This window comes from Octodon degus, unplaced genomic scaffold (assembly GCF_000260255.1).
Source record: "Octodon degus isolate 3935 unplaced genomic scaffold, OctDeg1.0 scaffold00312, whole genome shotgun sequence".
Taxonomy (NCBI): domain Eukaryota; kingdom Metazoa; phylum Chordata; class Mammalia; order Rodentia; family Octodontidae; genus Octodon; species Octodon degus.
The window spans coordinates 1,120,545-1,140,282 of NW_004524888.1; the positions used below are offsets into that span (position 1 = coordinate 1,120,545).

The 19,738-nt window shown below is 54.1% G+C and overlaps 1 protein-coding gene across 2 annotated transcripts in view; it reads left to right on the forward strand.

Annotated features, from left to right (window-relative positions):
* Nucleotides 1–19,088, forward strand: part of Phf2 (PHD finger protein 2) — a 108,757-nt gene extending 89,669 nt beyond the window's left edge. The window contains exons 8-22 of one of the 2 annotated variants that reach the window (XM_004647562.2): nucleotides 549–636; nucleotides 1,096–1,202; nucleotides 1,639–1,730; nucleotides 2,715–2,804; nucleotides 3,393–3,761; nucleotides 4,844–4,963; nucleotides 5,295–5,410; nucleotides 6,758–6,936; nucleotides 7,050–7,120; nucleotides 8,137–8,297; nucleotides 12,506–12,780; nucleotides 14,424–14,519; nucleotides 15,085–15,194; nucleotides 15,965–16,379; nucleotides 17,117–19,088. In XM_004647562.2, coding sequence (XP_004647619.1) covers nucleotides 549–636; nucleotides 1,096–1,202; nucleotides 1,639–1,730; nucleotides 2,715–2,804; nucleotides 3,393–3,761; nucleotides 4,844–4,963; nucleotides 5,295–5,410; nucleotides 6,758–6,936; nucleotides 7,050–7,120; nucleotides 8,137–8,297; nucleotides 12,506–12,780; nucleotides 14,424–14,519; nucleotides 15,085–15,194; nucleotides 15,965–16,379; nucleotides 17,117–17,205 — 2,378 coding nt within the window. In that variant the 3' untranslated portion in view covers nucleotides 17,206–19,088. Of the gene's footprint in view, nucleotides 1–548; nucleotides 637–1,095; nucleotides 1,203–1,638; nucleotides 1,731–2,714; nucleotides 2,805–3,392; nucleotides 3,762–4,843; nucleotides 4,964–5,294; nucleotides 5,411–6,757; nucleotides 6,937–7,049; nucleotides 7,121–8,133; nucleotides 8,298–12,505; nucleotides 12,781–14,423; nucleotides 14,520–15,084; nucleotides 15,195–15,964; nucleotides 16,380–17,116 lie in introns of both variants that reach the window. The other variant, XM_023707790.1, reaches the window with a different exon arrangement.
* Nucleotides 19,089–19,738: the final 650 nt, after the last annotated feature.

Genomic DNA, 19,738 nt, shown 5'->3' on the forward strand with positions numbered 1-19,738 from the left:
TTTTTTTTTTTTTTTCTGTTTTAAATAAGGACCCTAAGAAGTCTCCAAAGTTCAGTTGATTTCTCAGCCTCTGAAACTTTGTCATCTATAATAGCCCTTCCTTCCCTCCTCAGCTTCTTCAGTCAGTTATTTTGGGAAAACCTGTGGTTTTCTGGGAGTCTGGCTATGACTCTGTCTCTCAAGATAACTAGCTCCAGGATTGTGAAGGCCCTGGTTCCATCCCTCCTGCCCTTGCATGTGGTGATTGGGGCTTACATGTGCCGTCTAGGTCTGGGTGCTGCCCAAGGGTGCCTAAGCAGTTGCCTTTGGCTCCCTAGGCTCAGCTTTCCTGTCTGAGTGGTACAGGGCTGGATTAAGCCATCTGTACCCCTTCAGAGATGATCTCTCCTCCCACCCTCACAAAGGGTGGGGCCAAGACCAGAGAGCTGCTCCCTGGTAGACAGCCAGGGAAGGTTGGGGCACCATCATGGCTGGCATGGCCAGAATCTGTGTTGGGCTTGTGTGAGTGCAAGGTGGAGCCTAGCTGGCCATATCCATTTTTCTTCCAGGCTGGATTTATGCCACACTCACCCCTGTGGACTGCCTGGCCTTCGCAGGACATTTCCTGCACAGCCTGAGTGTGGAGATGCAAATGAGGTATGTGCACAGTGCCTTTGGTTCCCAGGGTCTTGCCTGGCAGGGTCTCTTCAGGCCAAGTTGGTATGATGGACTCTGGCCTGAGTACTGGACAGGCCTGACCTGTTCGTGGCCTTGGGCACCACTGTCAGCATTGATGGGTCTCCTTGTGGTGTGGAGAAGGCTGGGGAGGTCTATGGTCTCACAAAGCACTGGATGGGCTGAGGCTGGACAGTCTTGTGATGATTTGGGTCATTAAATATTGCTGCCACCTTTCCTGGGCTTTGCCAAGTTCCTGATAGCTACAGACCACAGCTTCCACACAAGGGTGTCATCCCAGTGTATTCCCCTGGTATGCCTTGGCTAAATGGGGCCCAGGGGGAGCCTGAGCTGGCATGGTCTGGCTGTGGCATTGGTATGGCTTCTAGTGTAGCCTGAGTGGTGCTCCACACATTGACAGTTCTGTGCTGTGGCTTCCAGGGCATATGAAGTGGAAAGAAGATTGAAACTGGGAAGCTTGACTCAGTTTCCCAACTTCGAAACTGCTTGTTGGTACATGGGGAAGCATCTGCTAGAGGCATTCAAAGGTACCAGTCACTGGGCCAGAAGGCAGAGCCTGTGGCCCTCAGAGAGGGCTAGGGGGCTGGGGCAGCCCCAGGATCAGGTCTGTTCTCTTGGTCTACATGTCACAGCCATGCAGCACAGCACCTCAGCGCAAAGCCTGAAGTGGGGATAGGAGAGCACCTGGGGCTGCTTGATGCAGGCCTCTGGGGAAGGCACGTAGCTCATGGCCTGGCACAGATGTGGGCTCTTGCTGAGGCAGAGTTTGGGAACTGGGCAGAGGGAGGGGGCCAGGCTGCCTGTTCTAGGACCCTAGTGGGCCATCTGTGCATAAGAGGCAGAGGACATGGGCGGGGTTCTAAGAGAAACCGTTGGCAGTTGGGAGGGTGGAAGGCAGAAGCGCAGGTGCCCTGGCCTTCTGTGGGCTGGACACCCCTGAGCTAACCCCTGTCTCCTTTCCAGGGTCTCACAAGTCTGGGAAACAGCTGCCCCCTCACTTAGTCCAAGGAGCTAAAATTCTCAATGGTGCTTTCAGGTCGTGGACGAAGAAGCAGGTAGGAAGCAGGAGGCTCATGTTCTTGAGAAAGGGATGGATAACAGGAGGGGCAGTGCCCAGCATGTGTTCTCTCAGCAGGTAGTAAAATGAGTCTTGTTTGCCCAGGCAGGCCCAGAGAGTACCTTTGTCCCCCACACACAGAGCTATCGCTTCTTGCTGCTGACACTGACTGAGGCTCCTAAGGGGTGAGGCAGATGACTGTGTGTCAGGAGTGCCCTCTGTAGTACCCTGGCAGGGACAGCACTATGTGAACATGGAAGAGACAGGGACCACCCAGGACCAGGCATCTGGATCTAGATGGGGAGCGCTCTGCCATTCCTGCCCAGAAACCACGCAGCCACATCATTCTGAACTGCTCTCCCCATAGTGACTCTATGGTCCTGGCCCCCTCTGGTAACCCAGAGAAGTTCACATCTGTTTTCCTTTCTCCACTTGTTTGCGTGGTAGCTGCAGGGGGACGGGAGGTTGGGCTGATCCTTGGGCACCGTGGGGATACTGTCCCTGGCTGGGACACTCTGCAGAGCCCCCTGACCACTGCCTGAGTGTGAAGGGTGTTCTCCCAGGTCAGGCAGAGCCTGTGGGAGCCTCAGGAGACTTCACAGCAGATGCTAGACCCTGTGTACTGTCTGCCTTGTCCAGGGACCTGAGGGAGAGATTGCTAATGTTCACCTAAGGCTGTCCTGTGCTGCCCTCTCACTTGTGCTTGTGCTGGGGACAGTGTGGGCTTTCCCTGCCTCACCTTAGCTGCATGGCCAGGAAGTAGGGACAGCCCAGATCCACCTCACATTCTGTTTGTGGTGGCCTCAGGAATAGTGTGTTCCCCTGGGCTGACATGGCCAACTGTGGAATGGCCACCTTGTCCCATCCTGGTATGGGTGACAGTGGTCCTGACTGGGCAAGTGAGGAGTGGCTAGATGGGATGTGGGGTGTTGAGGAGCTGTAGAGACCCAGCTTGGTACCTGCTGACCCTGCTATCCCACAGGCGTTGGCAGAGCATGAGGATGAACTCCCGGAGCACTTCAGGCCGTCGCAGCTTATCAAAGATCTGGCCAAGGAGATCAGGCTTAGCGAGGTAGGCCACACCTCAGGTGGGATGATGGTAGGCTGTCTAGCTCCTCTCTGGGTCTGGACTTAGCCTGATCCTGAGCTGTGCCCATAGAGCTCACTTGAATGGGTCTCAGGTGGAGGACTGGGATCCTGGTGTGTGCATGGAAGGAGAGATGGGGGACAGTGACCTGGGGTGGGGGAGTTGGGAGGAGCCCAGGTCCATTCATTCAAATTCCAGTTCCTTGAATCTGAAGAGCCCAGCAGCCTCTTGTGCTTAGGTGGGATGGAAGAGCCAAGGAGGTGGAGCATTGAGGGACTGAGGGACTGAGTGATGTTAATGTGTCACTAAGGGTGTTGAGTGGGTGAGTGTATTTGGTTACTTGGTGCTGTGTGAGCATGTTATTTCCTGGTGTGTGTGTGTGTGTGTGTGTGTGTGTGTGTGTGTGTGTGTGTGTGTGACAATGGTGTAGAATGTTGGGAGCAGGTCGCAGGATGGTGTGCTTTCCTAGGTTGGCTACCTCACCTAGAGTGGTGGTGGGTCTCCTGAGTCCTGGCATGGGACCCTCCAGGTGTCTACAAGGAGCACATGTGGCTCTCTTCTTTCCCCATCTAGAATGCCTCGAAAACTGTCCGACCAGAAGTGAATGCGGTTGCTTCCTCAGATGAGGTCTGTGACGGGGACCAGGAGAAAGAAGAACCCCCATCTCCCATTGAGGCCACTCCACCTCGATCACTTCTGGAGAAAGTGTCCAAAAAAAAGACTCCCAAGACTGTGAAGATGCCCAAGCCGTCCAAAATCCCCAAGCCCCCCAAACCACCCAAGCCCTCAAAGCCCCCCAAAACGCTGAAGCTCAAGGATGGCAGCAAGAAGAAAGGGAAGAAATGCCGAGAGGCAGCCTCACCCACCATCCCCAACCTGGACCTTCTCGAAGCCCACACTAAGGAGGCACTAACCAAGATGGAGCCACCCAAGAAGGGCAAGGTGGGCTTGCGGCCTGACTCTCCTCTGCCTTACCTGAGGCATTATGGCACCTTGCTGTGGGTCTTTGCCCTTTGGGGTTTTTGGCTGAGTAGGAAGGGGAATAGCTGGGGCCTTGCTGTAGGAACAGTCTGCCTGGTGGACATGCTGCTTTGCCTGCTTCCAGCCAAGGCAGGTCCCAGGCAGGCATCTGTGCCCCAGTAGCTACAAAGTGGGCGAGGCCCACAGATAAGAAGCTTGGTGGCTTTGTTCTGTGGCAGGGGCATAATCGAGGAGGATCACCCCGTGGAGGGGCCCAAGTGGTGTTCTAGGAGGCGTGATCCAACCTAGTTTTCTGGGAACAGAAAGCTGTGTCTGGGGCTAAGGCCTGAGATGGATGAAGTGTCTGTACAGAAACAGCAGGCAGTGTTGGTAGAGGGAAGAGGCCCTGGGGGAGGCCCTGATAAAAGAGGAGCTCGCCCTACCCCACTCTGATTACAGAATCTTAGGTCTGGGCTTCAGGAATCTGGGCCCCTGAGACTAGTCACCATCAAATCTGATCTCCTTTGGGGGGAGGCTGTGACCTGCTTCTCAGGGGACCATCCTCCCAGGTTTGCAGTAGGATGTGCTGACATTTTCTTTCTTAGGGTGGTCATGGATGGATGGGTGGGTAGGTGAATAAATGAATGGGTGACTGAACAGATGGAAGAATGGCAGAATGAAGGAATAGGTGATTAAGTGGATGGATGAGTTGATGAATGAATGAGTGGATGGATGAATGGATGAACTAATGAGTAGGTAAACGCGAGGATGAGTGGCTGATTTAAGGAAAGATGAGTGTATTAATGAATGGGTAAATGAATGGATGGGCGAATGGATGGATGAAGGAATGGATGGATGAAATAATGAGTGGATAAATGGATGTGTGAATGGCAGGATGAAGAGAAGGATGAATGGACAGATAAACATATGAATCAGTGGGTGGATGAATGGATGAGTGATCTGAAATGTGGGCTGCCAAGAGCACCCACACTTCTGCATTGTAACCACAGGGAGTCCTACTTACCCTCTATGTCTGCCTTTGGATCATGATGGCTGTTTTCTAGGCTCCAAAGAGCGTCTTGAGTGTTCCCAACAAGGACATTGTCCATACGCAGAATGATGTGGAGAGGCTGGAAATCCGAGAGCAAACTAAGAGCAAGTCTGAGGCCAAGTGGAAGTACAAGGTGAGGTGTGAGCAGAAATGCAAACCTGTGAGGCCCTCTGTGTGTGTGCATGTGTGTGTAAAGGCTTGTGCAGGAATGTATCTGCCAGGAGGTGGTACCATGAGGCATGTCTGTGAGGGGCAGCCTGGATGCAAGAGGGTAAGCCTACCACTCTTTGCATTGGTGATGCTTCCTTCATGGTTTGCTATATCTATGCTCTGTGGTCTGGGGCAGCTCTGCAGACCTGGGGTCAGGCAAGAGTCAGAGCCACTACTTTCTCTGAGCATGTTCCTGATTGTTGGCGCCAGTTGGGTTCCGTGTGGGCTCAGGGACAGACTTGTCTTGCCCTCAGAACAGCAAACCAGACTCCTTACTAAAGATGGAGGAGGAACAGAAGTTGGAGAAGTCACCCCTGGCTGGAAACAAGGACAAGTTCTCCTTTTCTTTCTCCAACAAGAAGCTCCTGGGGTATGTGAACGGTCAGACTGGAGGAGTGACATGAAGGAACTTGTATCACACACTCACTCACTACACACCACATCCTGCGCATGGATCCCACATTGCATGCATACGCACACACACATGCATGCACATGCACTCACCACACATGCAGGCACCCACATCATGCACACCACATGCCATGAATGCATCCCACATTGCACGCATACACCACATACAATATAGGCTCCATCTCTTATCTCTCTTTCTCTTTCACACACACACACACACACACACACACACACACACACATTATACCATGTAGGGACCCTACATCACACACACATACACACTATGCATGCAGCCTGCCTCGTACACATACACAATAAACCACAGACCATATAGGCACACTACATCACACATAGCACATACTACACATCATCTCACATTGCGCACACAATGTGGGATTGCACACACACCACACTGTGGGCATCCTGTGTCATAACTACATGTCACACCCTGCAGGCACGCCCAAACCATACACACATGCCCCCCATACACCACACTCCTACATCACATTCTAACAAATGGAACACATTCATTGCACCTTCTGTGGGCGCGCATGCATAACACATCAAATGTATATACATCACACACAGACACATATAAGTTGCCTCATGTACATATTTATACCACACGCACACATACCACACTCGCACACATCCTCATCATATACCTGTACCACATTTATACTACACACACCATGTATGTAGTCCTCATAAACACACACCACACATACACATACCAGACAGGCCACAGCCCTCTACCTGACATGCATGCACACCCACAGACACACCCACATCCATGTCATATGCCATGCACACATTCCAGCCTGTACACCATGCAGGCAGTGGAGGAAAGCCCTAGCACAGTGTCTGCACATCAGTTTTTATTTTCTTGGAATTGGGGCCACGTCAGTTTGAAGTCCAGGCATTTCTACCTCAGCCAGCTAACCCCATTGTTAAGAGACCCAGTCCGGAAGTCTGGGGTAGTATTGTCTAAGGCTAATCTCAGCACACATCTGGATCTCCTGAGCAGGCTGACAGGAGGCCCATGCTTGGCCTGGGAACCTGGGGCACACAGGTCACTCACCCAGAAGACACTCTTTGTACTTCACATGCTACATGTCAGGACCACTCTCCAGCGGACAAGGCATGGGGAGGATGGGGTGGGATTGAGAGGTCCCCCTCCTCACAGATGGGTGATCGAGGGGCCCACAGCTACAGCCTGGTCTCCCACCACCACAAGAGCAGTGGGCTGGGTGCTATGGGAAGTGGTGCATGGACCTCTGCTGACCACTGTCTTCTGTTGCCCCAGCTCCAAAGCTCTCAGGCCTCCAACCAGCCCAGGTGTGTTCGGGGCCTTGCAGAACTTCAAGGAAGACAAGGCCAAGCCCGTGAGGGATGAGTATGAGTATGTATCTGATGACGGGGAGCTGAAGATCGACGAGTTTCCCATCAGGAGGAAGAAGAACAACCCGAAAAGGGACTTGTCCTGTGAGTGTGGTGAGGACTGGGTGGGGGTCAGGAGGACCCAGCCTGGCCCTATGAGCCTGGGCACGGCTGACTCTGCCTGAGCCCCACTGGACTGCTGTCTGCTTTGCTTGCAGTCTTGTTGGACAAGAAGGAGGTGCTCCCCACACCTGTCACGAAGCCAAAGTTGGATTCGGCGGTATACAAGGTGAGCCAGCTGCCTTGGGGCCTGCTTGGGCAGCCTGTGTGGCCATTACTGCATGTTCCCAAGGCCATAGCCTGGTGATACTGCAACCTGGAGTCTCAGTGGAGTAGTTTTTGTGCTCAGGGTAGTGAAGGGTGTCCACCTCACCCAGCCTTTCTCAGTTAGGCACAGATGCAGGCTTGGCAAGGAGGGGTAATCCCCTGCCCAAGCTTGACGCCTGGTGCTTGGGGGACCAGTGCCAGGAGACCAGTGCAGCCAGACTGACACATAGGGTGGAGAGGACAGGCAGGACCCACTGTGAGGGCTCTTGCATTAAGATATCCACCCCCCAAGGCTGTGTCCCAGTCCAGGATGTAGAGGTCCCAAGGACATGGGTCCCTGTTGATCCCATATTTCTTGAGCAGTCTGGGGGTGGGGCTGCGTCCCCTGAGGGGATTCATCCAGATCTGAGGCTGTTGCACATGAGGGTCTGGAGTCCCACAGGAGCTGCTGATGCTCCCTGCCCCCCTGCATCCTGTAAAACCCTGGGGTTTACTCTAATGGAAGGGTGTCTTAGAACCAGACTTCCTCTGATAAAGCAACGTAGGGTGTGAGAACACTTCCTTTGTGGTTCTGCAGACCTGGGCACGGCTGTGGCATCTGTGCAGATCCCAGCAGGTCCTTTTTTTTTTTTTTTTTTTTTTTTTTTTAATGTATTTGGCATAGGGTCTCACTACACAGCACAAACTCATAGTGATTCTCCGGTTTTTAGCCTCCCCACCACTGGGATTACAGGTGTGCACCACCATGCCCAGTCTCGGTGACTGGGTCAGTGTGCCCAGGGCAGCATGTAGTGTAGGAGATCGAACCCTGGTCCCTACACTTGCCTAAGCAGGCACTTAGTCTGCCATGCTATCTCGCCTGCCCAGTGTTCATCTTAAAAACTTTGTAAAATGTTCTTTTCTCCCCAAGGGGAAAAGCAGCCCCCTCCCCCTTCCAAGCCCCTACCCTAACCAGCTGTTCTGTCCCTTGCCCAGCAGAGTGATGACTCCTCAGATGAGGGTTCTCTGCATATTGACACTGATACCAAGCCTGGTCGCAACGCCAAAGTCAAGAAGGAGAGTGGGAGCTCGGCGGCTGGCATCCTGGACCTGCTGCAGGCCAGCGAGGAGGTTGGGGCTCTTGAGTACAACCCCAACAGGTGGGCCTCCAGTCGTGGGCAGTGGCCTTTCAGCCTCAACTTCCAGAGAATTGGATTTGCACGTGAGAAGGGTGGGCTTCATTCCTCTCTTGAGGCTCCCACGCAAATCCCCTTTGGATTGCATGTTGTCACTTACACACTAAAGCACCTAACCATTGTTTCTTCTGGTGGCAACTTTGGATTTTCCATGTGTACCAGTGACTAGTAATGGAGGGATGTGACCTGCAACCACTTTAAGGCCTCTGGGGCTAATATGATGGGGGACCTCGGCTGTGGTGGGAGTGTTGGCTCCTTCCCAGCATACCTACTCCTAACATCTGCAGATTTTCTCTGCATGTAGGGAAACTGAAGCTCCAAAATCTTAGACAACTCTCATAGCCCCACAATTATGAAGTAGCGGAGGCAGGCCCAGGGTCTCTGTCTGCTTGCTTGGCAACTCGAGCTTAGGGCTCCTGACCAGCTGTCTGTGGCTGGGCCTCAATGTTCTAGTGTGAGCATGGGTCCTTTGTCATGTCTTGTCTCGAGTAAAGCAGGACCCATGTGACATTGGGTGCCTGCTCAGCTCCTGAATCTGCCTGCATCCCTGGGGCTCCTGGAACCCACTACCTAGAGTCTTGTTGCCCACAGTGCAGCCCAGCCCCAGGGGCTGCTTGGGGCCAGAGAGGCTGAGGCTCAGGCCTGCTCTTAGATGACAGAGAATTCCACCCAGGCAGATTAAGGGCTTGATTGAAAAGAGCTTTGGCTAAATGAGTTGGCTGTATTTTATTTCATAAATTACTGTTTTGCATGTAGTATTATGTTCATAGCCAGCTGGCTGTAGATGCTTTCTTTTAACATGCATCAAGCATGACTAGAGGGGTCTGCAGTGCCTTGGAGTACAGTTTTCCTGGCCCACATGGAGTAGTTTCCCATAAGTCCCTGCTACAGAAAGATGAGACACCTGTATCCAGGAGGTAGAACCTGGCCACAAGCACCCTCCCCCCTGTAAGCTGGGGCCCAGCATGGGCTCCAGGTACAGGTAGTCCTTTGAGCAGTGCCCCTGTTCTGGAAGAAAGTTTGTACTCAGCATATGGAAGACTTCTCCCAGCACTCTTGGGTCCCCGTGACCTTCATGGAGAGGCCTGAGGCCTGGCAGGGGTGAGCCCTGGGTGCTTTATTGTGGGTGCTGCAAAGAGGGCATCCTTGGGGTTGTGGAAGTGGGATAGTGGGAGGGTCTCTGGAGAGGATCCATGCCCATCCCTGTGAGCAGGTCAGGTGTCTGGCCTGGGAGGGGCAGCCTGTCTTAGGGCAGCAGTGTGGCAGTTCCCACTTGTGCCCTCGCATACTGTGCACGTGCCTGTGGGGCCCCTTAGCCTGCCGTGGGCAGTTCCTCCCCAAGTTTACCATTTGGAGTGATAGGTCAGTTTTTGATGGTCCATTTGCTGTGTTTTAAGTACTGACTGTTTGGGAAAAAAACAGCTGAGGAAAATATGTTAATTTCTTGTGGATGGTTTGCTTAGTGTTTACCACTGAGAGGAAAAAGAGAGGATTTTGGTATGATAATTGGAGGATTAAAGTATTATTTTCCATGTTGACTGGTTAACTTTGCTCATTGATTCACTTACACCTACATGGACAGAGGCCATCTGGGTATGTGGGCTCACCCTCTGGGGTCTTCATGGCATGGGTGGGCAGCTCACTTCCACATAGGCTCAAGCAGGGATCTGCCACCCCTGTTTGGGACCCTTGTGGCTGGGTGTCCTGGCACCCCGACTACTCTCAGTGGTGTGGGTGGGCAGCAAGGTAAAGCTTGCAATAGAGGGGTTGAGTAAGCTGTTGATACTTGTTGGTGGCCCATGTCTGCTCAGAGAGGACAGCACAGCTATATCAATGTGAGGGCAGCCCCTGTTCCCTAGCATAGTGACCCAGACAGTGTAGATGATGCAGTACAGGCCTCAGGAACTTGGGGTTACCTGACCATGTGTGGTTTTCCATTTTGTTGTCTCTGGCTAAGGAATCATCTTTCATGGAGTGCTGTGGAGATGGGTGGCCATTCTGTTCTTCTCAGGCTTGGGGAAAGGGCCTTCTGAGGCTGTGGGACCTGCAGAATGCTGTGGACCTGGGCCTCAGCACTGTTGCAGTTTGGCTGGCTGCCCCCATGGCTGTCTGTGCTCACAAGGGCTGTACCATCTCCCTGCCCTCTTCTGGCAGGCTTTTGGGATTCCTCTTGGTTCTGAGCAGCAGCTTCCCCAGGCCCATGATGGGGCTGCTGGCCAGGCATCTTACTCCATGTCTGGGCAGTCTTCCCAGCACTGTGTCAACCTCTTCCTTCTTGTCACTTTGTGTAGGTCCATCTGGGGGCGGGGTGGTACAGAAGCCTCTTCACATGTAGCGGGCCACTCGTAGCTGGTGTTGGACTCATCCTGTGTCCATCTCCCCAGCTACCTTCTTCTCTGTGGCTTGTGACCCTTGTCAGTGGTCTTATTCAAAGTGCTCTGTATGCTTGGACACACTGGGGGATGGGCAGAGAGTTAGATGCCTGGAGAGAGGATGACACGGATGCAGAGAGAATCTTTGGAGAAATGAGCCCAGAATGTGGAGGGAAGGGGACAGTGGGAGTCCTTTGTGCTTCTAGTCTATGCCCACAGGCACAGGGTGAAGTGACAGGTGTGCACAGGTCCCCATATGTGGTATGGCCATATCCATAGCCTGGAGTGGGCAATCTGGCCTGGTTGGGGCCAGGTAAGAGGACCACAGGGTGATGTGCAAGTGTGAGAACCAGAAAGAGACACTGAAGGACACTCATAAGTAGCTCAGGGGCATCGTGGGCTCTCTTCTGGAATCGTGTGTACACCTGGGTTCCCAGCTGGACCATCAACTTAGAATCTCTTGTCAGAGCATAGATTTGGCAATTTTAAAGCTGCACAGGCATTTCTTGTATAAGCAGGTTGCGGGTCCTAGCTAAGGTGGTGTGTGGGCTAAAGTAGAGCACAGCCCCACAAGGATATAGGATTCTCCCAGGACCCCAGGACCTTGTATTCCAGTATTGTCCATATCCCAGCTCTGTGGAGTTATAGTGGCCACCATATCCCACCTCTTCCAAACCTAGTTTTAGAAGCTGATTGTGGAAGGAACAGAAACAGTGTCGCCAGGAGAGAGTAGGCATCTAATGTAGCACAGGCATTGGAAGGAACTGAGGACATAGCTGAGTCCCATGGGCAACTTTACCTGGAAGTAGAGGGTGATGAAGGACTGGAAGGTAAGGTGGGAGGAGAAACCTGGGAGTCTGTGGAAGCTGCTAGAGCTAGGGGGCTTGGGCTGAGTTAAGGTGCAGCTGTGTCTGTTCAGGTGAGATGTAGGTGCAAGTGTAGATGCAGGTACAGATGTCCACGCAAGTGAGGTGCAGGGGCGAGAACAGGAGTGCAGGTGCAGGTATAGATGTAGATACGGGCACAGGCATGGTGCTGGACAGGTGCAGGTGTGAATGTAGGTGTAGGTAAGGGTAGTGGTACAGGTATGGGTACAGGTGTAAATGTGGGTGTGTAGGTACAGGTGTGGGTACAGGTGGGGTATGGATGTGGCACAGGTGGAAATGCAGGTGTGGTGCCAGTGTGTGTGGAGCTGTAGAGAAAAGGTGTGGGTCCCCTAGGGGAGGGCGCACCATGGGAAGGTAGGGGCTTGCCTCTGCTTTTCAGGATAGCAGATGGGAAGGTGACTGGGGATGAGGGGAAAGACTCAGCACAGGGTGGTCCTCAAGGTGCACAGAGCTGGCAGGAGTACAGGAGGGAGGTGGCTGAGTATATCTGCCACCTTAAGGTAGGAGAGCCCAGTGCATGATTGAGCATGGCCTAGACCTCCATCTACCATCCTCCAGTGTGCTGTGGCCGACTTCTGTTGCTAGGCCTCTACCTCTTCTTGGAGGGGGCTGGGTGAGCAGACGGGCTTCCTTGGCATTTTCCATGGGGAGTCATCAGCCCTTGCCAACCTCTGCACTCCAGGCCCTCTGCTGGTTGCCTAGGCCAAGGGTTTGTGCAGCACTTGGACTGAGGGTTATACTGTGGCCCTGGCACCCTGGGCTGGTAGCTGGTAGCTACCTATAGATGGTAGGCTGTTGGCTGTGGCATGTGTGTGTCCAAGTGCCCACAGCCGTGGGACGTGGGCCATGATCCGTGTTCCATGGGCAGTCTGCTGAGGACCATGGCTGAGTGCCTGTGTCTCTGTGTTCCTAGCCAGCCCCCGGCCTCCCCCAGCACACAGGAAGCCATTCAGGGAATGCTGTCCATGGCCAACCTACAGGCCTCTGACTCCTGCCTGCAGACCACATGGGGTGCCGGCCAGGCCAAGGGAAGCTCACTGGCAGCCCATGGTGCCAGGAAGAATGGGGGCAGCAGCAAGAGCACAGGCAAGCGGCTGCTGAAGAGGGCTGCCAAAAACAGCGTGGACCTGGAGGATTATGAAGAAGAGCAGGACCACCTGGATGCCTGCTTCAAGGACTCAGACTACGGTGAGGGTCACTGCCGCTGGGAGGGCCTGGAGGGGGGCCAGCACCCACAGCGGGCAGGACCCTTCAAGTACAGGGCTACGTCTGCTGGAAACTCATCCCAGGGGCCCCAGAAGCTGGGCCCTGTTTAATTTTGAAATGCAATTTGCAGATCATAAAAGCCCACCCTTTAGAAGTGCAACTTGGTGGTCATTGACATCAGTAGAGGTGTGTGCAGCAATCATAGACAATTTCAGAAGATTCCATCCTGTAACAGGAAGGCCTGTTCTGTTAACAATTATTCCCTGCAACCCCAGCCCAGGGAACCTGCAGTGTTGTTGGATCTCCATGGATTTGTCTCTTCTGGGCATGTCATACGAAAGGGTCATGTAAGAGCCCATCTATGCAGTCAGCATAGTGTTCTCTGGGTTCATCTGCACTGCAGCATGTGTTAGAATCTCCCTTCTTTCAAGACTCAATATTGTGCCACTGTGGGGATATACTACACCCTCTTTTAGCTGTGTATCTGGGCGTGGACCTCTAGGTTGCTTCACCTTTTAGCTGTGGTAAACAGTTCTGCTGTGAATGCATTGTACAGGTTTCTATGCGGACCTATGTCTTCCTCCCCCTCTTCTTCCTCACTAGCTGTATTCCCAGAAGAGTACTGGCTGGGTGATAAAACAGTGAGCATTTGCTTTTCTGAGGACTTACCTGGCAGGCTTTCAGGGACTGGACCACTTTGCAGTGACAGGGCTTTGAGATCACCATGTCCATCCTGTCTGCCTCTGTGTGAGATGGAGAAACAGAGGCTTGGGTGGCCACCTCTACAGTCAGGCAGTGAGTTTGGCATGGGCCCTGGCTCCCCTGGAGTGGGCTCTGGAAGGGCTCTTTCCAACCTAGAAATGTCCTTGTGGCACAGGCCCCTGTTCTGGGGCTGGGCATGCCCTGGCTGACTACACAGCCTCCCCAACACCCTCCCTAGCCGCAGGCTGGTGGTTGCTGAGCTGGACACTGCCCACCTGTAGTGAGTGGACTGGGCCTCACCACAGGTCCTGTCCCTGTTTGACAAGTGCACCAACAGCAAAGCCAACTCACTTTACTTTTCTGAGCTCTTTCAGGGTGTGGAATACAGGCCCCTGCAGCTGCCACTTCCAAAGTCATGGGTCCTAAAGGCTCCTCACCAAGCCTTGGGGGTTGGAGGGCCAAGAGGCACCCATCCTGCTGTGTGGGATCAGCTCCTCTGAGATGCACTGGGCAGTTCTGGGCTGCTGGAGCCCATGAGCTTTCTTGCTGTTCACCAGTTTCTTTGGTAGCAGCAGAGGCTAGCCACCAGGGCATTCGTCTCCTGAGAGCCAATGCTCTGGTAGGCTTGGGTCCCTCTCCACTCTCAGGCTCTGTAAGCAGCTGTTAGGATGAGGTCAGGAGAGACAGGAGGCCGTGGCACCAGGGAGGCTCAGGCAGACACTGCTGGTGGTGCAGGTGACTCTTGTCTGGACAGTCCAGGTGCCTGTGTCCATGCATAAGATGTTCTCAGGAAGCAGCTCTGTGGCATGGCAGGCCTAAGGATGACCCTGGCCCACAGGCTAATGAGGTCTTCCAGTCACTCTTCTCCCTTGCCCAGTTGTACCCAGGTGCTCAGGGGCCCTGCCGTCCTTTTTATTCCTCAGTTTACCCCTCACTGGAGTCTGATGAAGACAACCCCATCTTCAAATCTCGGTCAAAGAAGAGGAAAGGCTCAGATGACGCTCCCTACAGTCCCACAGGTAGTGTGTGGTAGCCACCAGGGTGTGACATAGATTGTTATGCCCTTATCTGTGCCCTGGCCTCTGAGGACTCAGCCCTGTCCTGCCCTGTGGGCTGGACAACCTGTCTAGGGTTTGGAACAGGAGTGGTCAGCTGCCTACAGAAGCATGAGAAGGCTCTGCTGTGTTGGCTCAGGACCCCCTGGAAAGCCCCCAACCCTGGGGCAGCTTCTGCCTCCCAGTGTCTGCCTCTATAACAGATCACTCTGGGAGAGGCATTGTGGTGCCTGGTGACTGCTAGGTGGTGGCTGAGGGACACCTATCAGGGTGGTGGCAGGGTGGGGCTTTGCCCATCTTCCATGTACCCTCCCCCACACCCCAGCTTGCTGGACTTGCTGAGAACTAAAGTTCCCATGGGAACTCCAGGGTGGCACTGACCCCTTGGTGGCCAAATTGTGATTGTGGCTTCCCACACCATGAGTGTGCTGTTTTGGGGCCCCGGGCCCAAGGATTGCCTGGGGTGGGGGGACCAGCAGGGGAGCCTATGCTGGACGGGGGCTAAGTGGTTGGCCCTTCTCTTCCACAGCAAGGGTCGGACCTTCAGTGCCGAGACAGGACAGGCCTGTGCGGGAGGGGACCAGAGTGGCCTCCATTGAGACTGGGCTGGCGGCTGCTGCGGCCAAACTATCCCAGCAGGTGAGGAGGGGCTCACTGAGTCAGGGCCCCATCATCCCACTTGGCTCAGGCTCCCTGATGTCTGTGTCCTTCTTTCCCTATATTCGTACTACATGGGTTATAGGCTGTCAGGCTTAGGGACATGTGATCACAGATTGGCTATTTCCTCTGGTCTCTAATTCCCAGTATGAGGTGGGGAGAGGGGATTAATGGCCAAGACCCTACAGTGAGACAGGTACCTCCTGTTGAGGTTGGTTGTGCCCTAGTGCAGGGGCCACCCAAGGGGTCACCATTCTTTTCCCCTGTGGAGCCTCAGGGAGGGCCCCTCCCTTCACAGGATCTGGTATTTGTGGACTGTCCTGAGGAGCAGAGATGGGGCCTGCCTCATCCTGCTCTGCTTGCCCAATCTCATTGCCACCTGCAACACCTGCCCGCACTGGTGCCCTGAACCCAGCCACATGGGGAATGTGCACTGGGTCACTGGCACCATGTCCTGGTGAAGCTGCATCCAGAGACTTTGATGCCTAGCACAGTGGGTTTGCTGCCCCCACCAAGAGGGGGGAACATGGTGATCAGGGGCTCATGGTTGCCAGCTGAGAGGTATTGTAGGTCCTGCCTCACCCGCTGCCTTGCATAGGAGAGGCCTCTGGGCCCCAGTTCTCCCCATTCCTGTAATGTAGATCTGAGTGTGGGTGTGACCCTCATCTGGCCATACTGCTGCCCCTGACTTCATGGCCCAAGGGGCATGTGAAATGCTGGCAGGGTAATGGGCCCGTGTGCTTTCTTCAAAGGAGGAGCAGAAGAGCAGGAAGAAAAAGAGCACCAAAAGGAAGCTTCCGCCTACCACCATCTCCCCCTCTGCTTCAGCTGCCTCCACCTCCACCTCTGCCTCCGCCTCCACCTCCACTTCCACCTCCACCTCTGCCAGCACCACCTTGGTCTCCACCACTCCAGCCTCCACTACACCGGCCTCCACAACCCCGGCCTCCACCAGCACAGCAAGCAGCCAGGCCTCGCAGGAGAGCAGCTCGCCCGAGCCCCTGCCTGAGTCCCATAGCAGCAGCCTGGCTGACCATGAGTACACAGCTGCTGGCGCCTTTGCAGGGGCCCAGGCTGGCCGCGCAGCCCAACCCATGGCCCCTGGAGTCTTTCTCACACAGAGGCGGCCCTCCACGTCCTCCCCCAACAACAACACCGCCGCCAAAGGTACCCCTGCCCTTTCTGCTCCCTGCCGGACCCTTGGGCACCCCCATACTCACAGACTCTGTTCCTTGATAGAGGACAGCACGGCGTGAGGGGAGGTTCTGGCCCTGGGACTGCAATGGTGGGGTCTGGGTTAGTTCCCACCTGAGCATGAGTGCAGCCAGCCTGCTCAGGGGTGGGGCCCGGCCTACACAGTAAAAGCAGCCGTCACTGTTGAGGTCACAAGGTCAGATTCGGGCCACAAAATGGATCTCTGGTTACCAAGGCTGAGGTGCAAACCCTCAGCTCTGGGGGCTGATACAGAGTGAAGGTATGGCCAGCATTGACCAGGGCAAGGACTGGATGCCCCTGAGTTGAGTCAGGCTGGTTACAGGGTCACCAGCCTCTCTGTGGGTTAGGGTATCATCACTGGCCAGGTCCCATGATATCACACTGTCTACATCTGCCTGCAGCTTGGCCTGGACCCAATTGGCCATGGGAAAGGGACCTGCTGTAGCTGCAGAGGTGGCTCAAGATGGCCTGTTCCCAGGGGCCAGGCCCAGGGTGGCCTTACGTCTTAGTAACAGCCGCACCACTCACCATGGCTGCCCATGGCCACTGCAGCCTCCGCATTGGATGCTTTGTCGGGCCTGTGTGCGTCGCAAGCTGCCCTCATGCCTGTGGGAACTCCCGCCCCAGCACGCTGCTCCCTGTCCTCACACTCATCCTCCTTTTCTGTGTCCCCTCCCCCACCCCCCTAGGAAAACGTACAAAAAAGGGCATGGCCACCGCCAAGCAGAGGCTTGGGAAGATTTTGAAAATTCATCGGAATGGAAAACTGCTCCTTTAAAGTTTGGAAAGCCAGGATCCTTCTGCTCTGCTCAGGACCCCCGGAGCCCCGCTAAAACATCAGCCCCCCCAGGAGGGTGGCCAAGCTGCCTAGGCCCGGGAGGGCCTTGCCTCCTCCCAGCCATCACTCCCCCCAAACGAGCGTCTGTCCCTTGAGCAGGCGGAGCAAGCCTAGCATGGTGGTCCCTCGTTTTGAATATGGACGTCCTTTCTCAAGTTGCTTAGAGTGACCAGTTCCTGAAAAGCAGCCCTGCCAGTATGAGGACCATTCCAGTTTCAGGACAGCCTCCGGCCACCCCAGAGCGTGGGTGTGATTTCAGGGCTTCTGCAGCTCTGCTGGGAGCATGAATCCTTCGAGGAAGGTAGAGTGAGCCAATGCTCACTAGCCCCAGAGTCTGAGCTGGCCATAGGCTGGTAGCCTCCAGAGGCTTAAAAAAAGGAAAAGAACACAGCATGAGGAAGAGAAACAGGATGTTTGTGGGAACCCTTTTGTTCTCTTTCCAAGAGCACTTGGCTGGCAAGGAGAGGTCTGCCATCCCAGCTCCCCAGTGGGAGGCACAGGCTGGATGGTGGTGCCACACCCTGATGCCCAAGGTCATTTCTTTTGGGCAGCTAGGGCCAGCAGCTGGGTTGCTGTGCTGCTGAGTGCAGGAGCCATTGTGAGGTCCCCAGGGAAGGGCGAGGGCTCAGCCACGTCATGGGGCCCGGGGGTCCCAGGCTAAGCCACATGGCAGGGCCCAGCTGGCTCTGCCGGCTGCACTCGTGGAAGCACTTCTCAGCCTGGGCTCTCCTGCCCGCCCGGGAGCACTGGCAGGTGGCCAGCAGCAAGAGGCGCGGACGGGTCCCTCTCTGCTCCCCGTGTTAGCCGTCGCCGCTGAGGCATGGGCTCCACCAGGACGGTGTGTCTGCCCACCGACACGGAGGGGCTGGATTTGTTTCTCAGGCAATCCTGTATTTTAATTTTAGATGTACTTCCTGAAGCATATTTTTCATAGAATGTAGCGTGTAAATAGCTTTTTAAATGACTTCTTTTTTATAAGAGCAAAAGTATCTTTAGGAATTTCTTTCTATAGAGTCCTTCATTAACCTTTGTACAAGTTTTTTGCTGACTCTGATGGACAGTTGGGTTCCGATGCTTTTTCCTTTTCCTTCTTTCTTTTGTTATTATTCTTACTCTTATTTTCCTTTTAGGAACTAAGGTATTGCCTGAAAAACAAGTGGTGTCCTCGCAGCCTTATACTCTGTCTTCACAGAAGCAAATAGGACATAAAAGATCTATTTCAGACACATTTTGAAGACGAATCTTCAACTTTCATACCAGCTCTTTGTTTTCCTTCTTGTATGACGAGGGGGTCGGGGATACAGTTATTTTACTAGCACCTTGTGAAGTGTTTCTGTGTTTTGTGATGCCGTAATTTATTAATGTTTGTAGCTTTTTATATTTGTACATTTCTTATGAGCTTTGTTTATATACCCATTACCTGGATGTTCTGTACATGCGAGAGGCAGCTGGGTGGAGGCCTTATCCACTCCCGCGCTGTCGGGAGGGACCCGTCCCCGGGCCTGAGGCCGGCAGCAGGGGCGTCTCCCAGGCCCCAGGCTTATTTGAAACTGGTGTTTTTAAAGTCCCCTTGGCCTGTCCTTGTCGAGCATTTATATAATCTAACCCGGGCAGCAAGCTGTTCTCTCCCTTTCTCTCCCTCTCTCTTCTCTCTTTTTAATTTTATTATTATTTTGGCAACATGTACATTTCTAACAAAGTTTATCGTGGCTATTAAAGTGTTTTATTTCCCAGTTCATATTACTCTTGTATTGAGTCCATGAGGTCTGAGGCAACTTAGACCAAAGTTTTAAAAAAGTAAAAAATATTTCAGGTTTTGTACAGAACCATGTCTGTGTCTTTTCTGCCTCATGTGCTGACCTCGCTGTGAGGGTGGGGAGTGGTCTGGACATCAGGGGTGGCCAGGCTTCCCTACTGAAGTGCAGCCACCAGCATTGCCTGGGAAAGCCCCAGACTGCACTGAGAGCTGCGGCGCCCTGTGCTGGCCAACAGGAGTGGGCGCTGGGGATCCCAGGCCCCCACAGGCACCTACCTTGGGGACCTGGGCTCTGTCAGTATGTACAGGGTCCTCTGCATGTGGGCAGGGCACCCAGCAGGGTGGCATCATCAGAATGACCCTACAGAAACAGCACCATGTGATGAAGTATACAGGAGGGTCCCCATCGCAGTGGCTAGGTGACCATCTGGGGTGCTTGGGGTGAGCCCTAGTTCTGTCCGGGGATGACGCGTCTCCAACAGAAGAGCAGCTGTAAGAGTAATCAGGCTGCTCAAGCAGTGCGGGCCTGGCTTGGCTCAGCTCAGGGTGGCATCCAGGACTTGTAGGGCTGGTGAGGGAGAGGCTCTGCCATACAGTCCCGCCCTACAGAGCGGGTTCCTGGGTGGCCCCAGCTCTTTATGTACATGCACAAGGGGTCTCACAGGTGGTGAGAGTGATGTGAGGGGAAAATTCTAGGAAAGGAGCTGGGTCTTACAG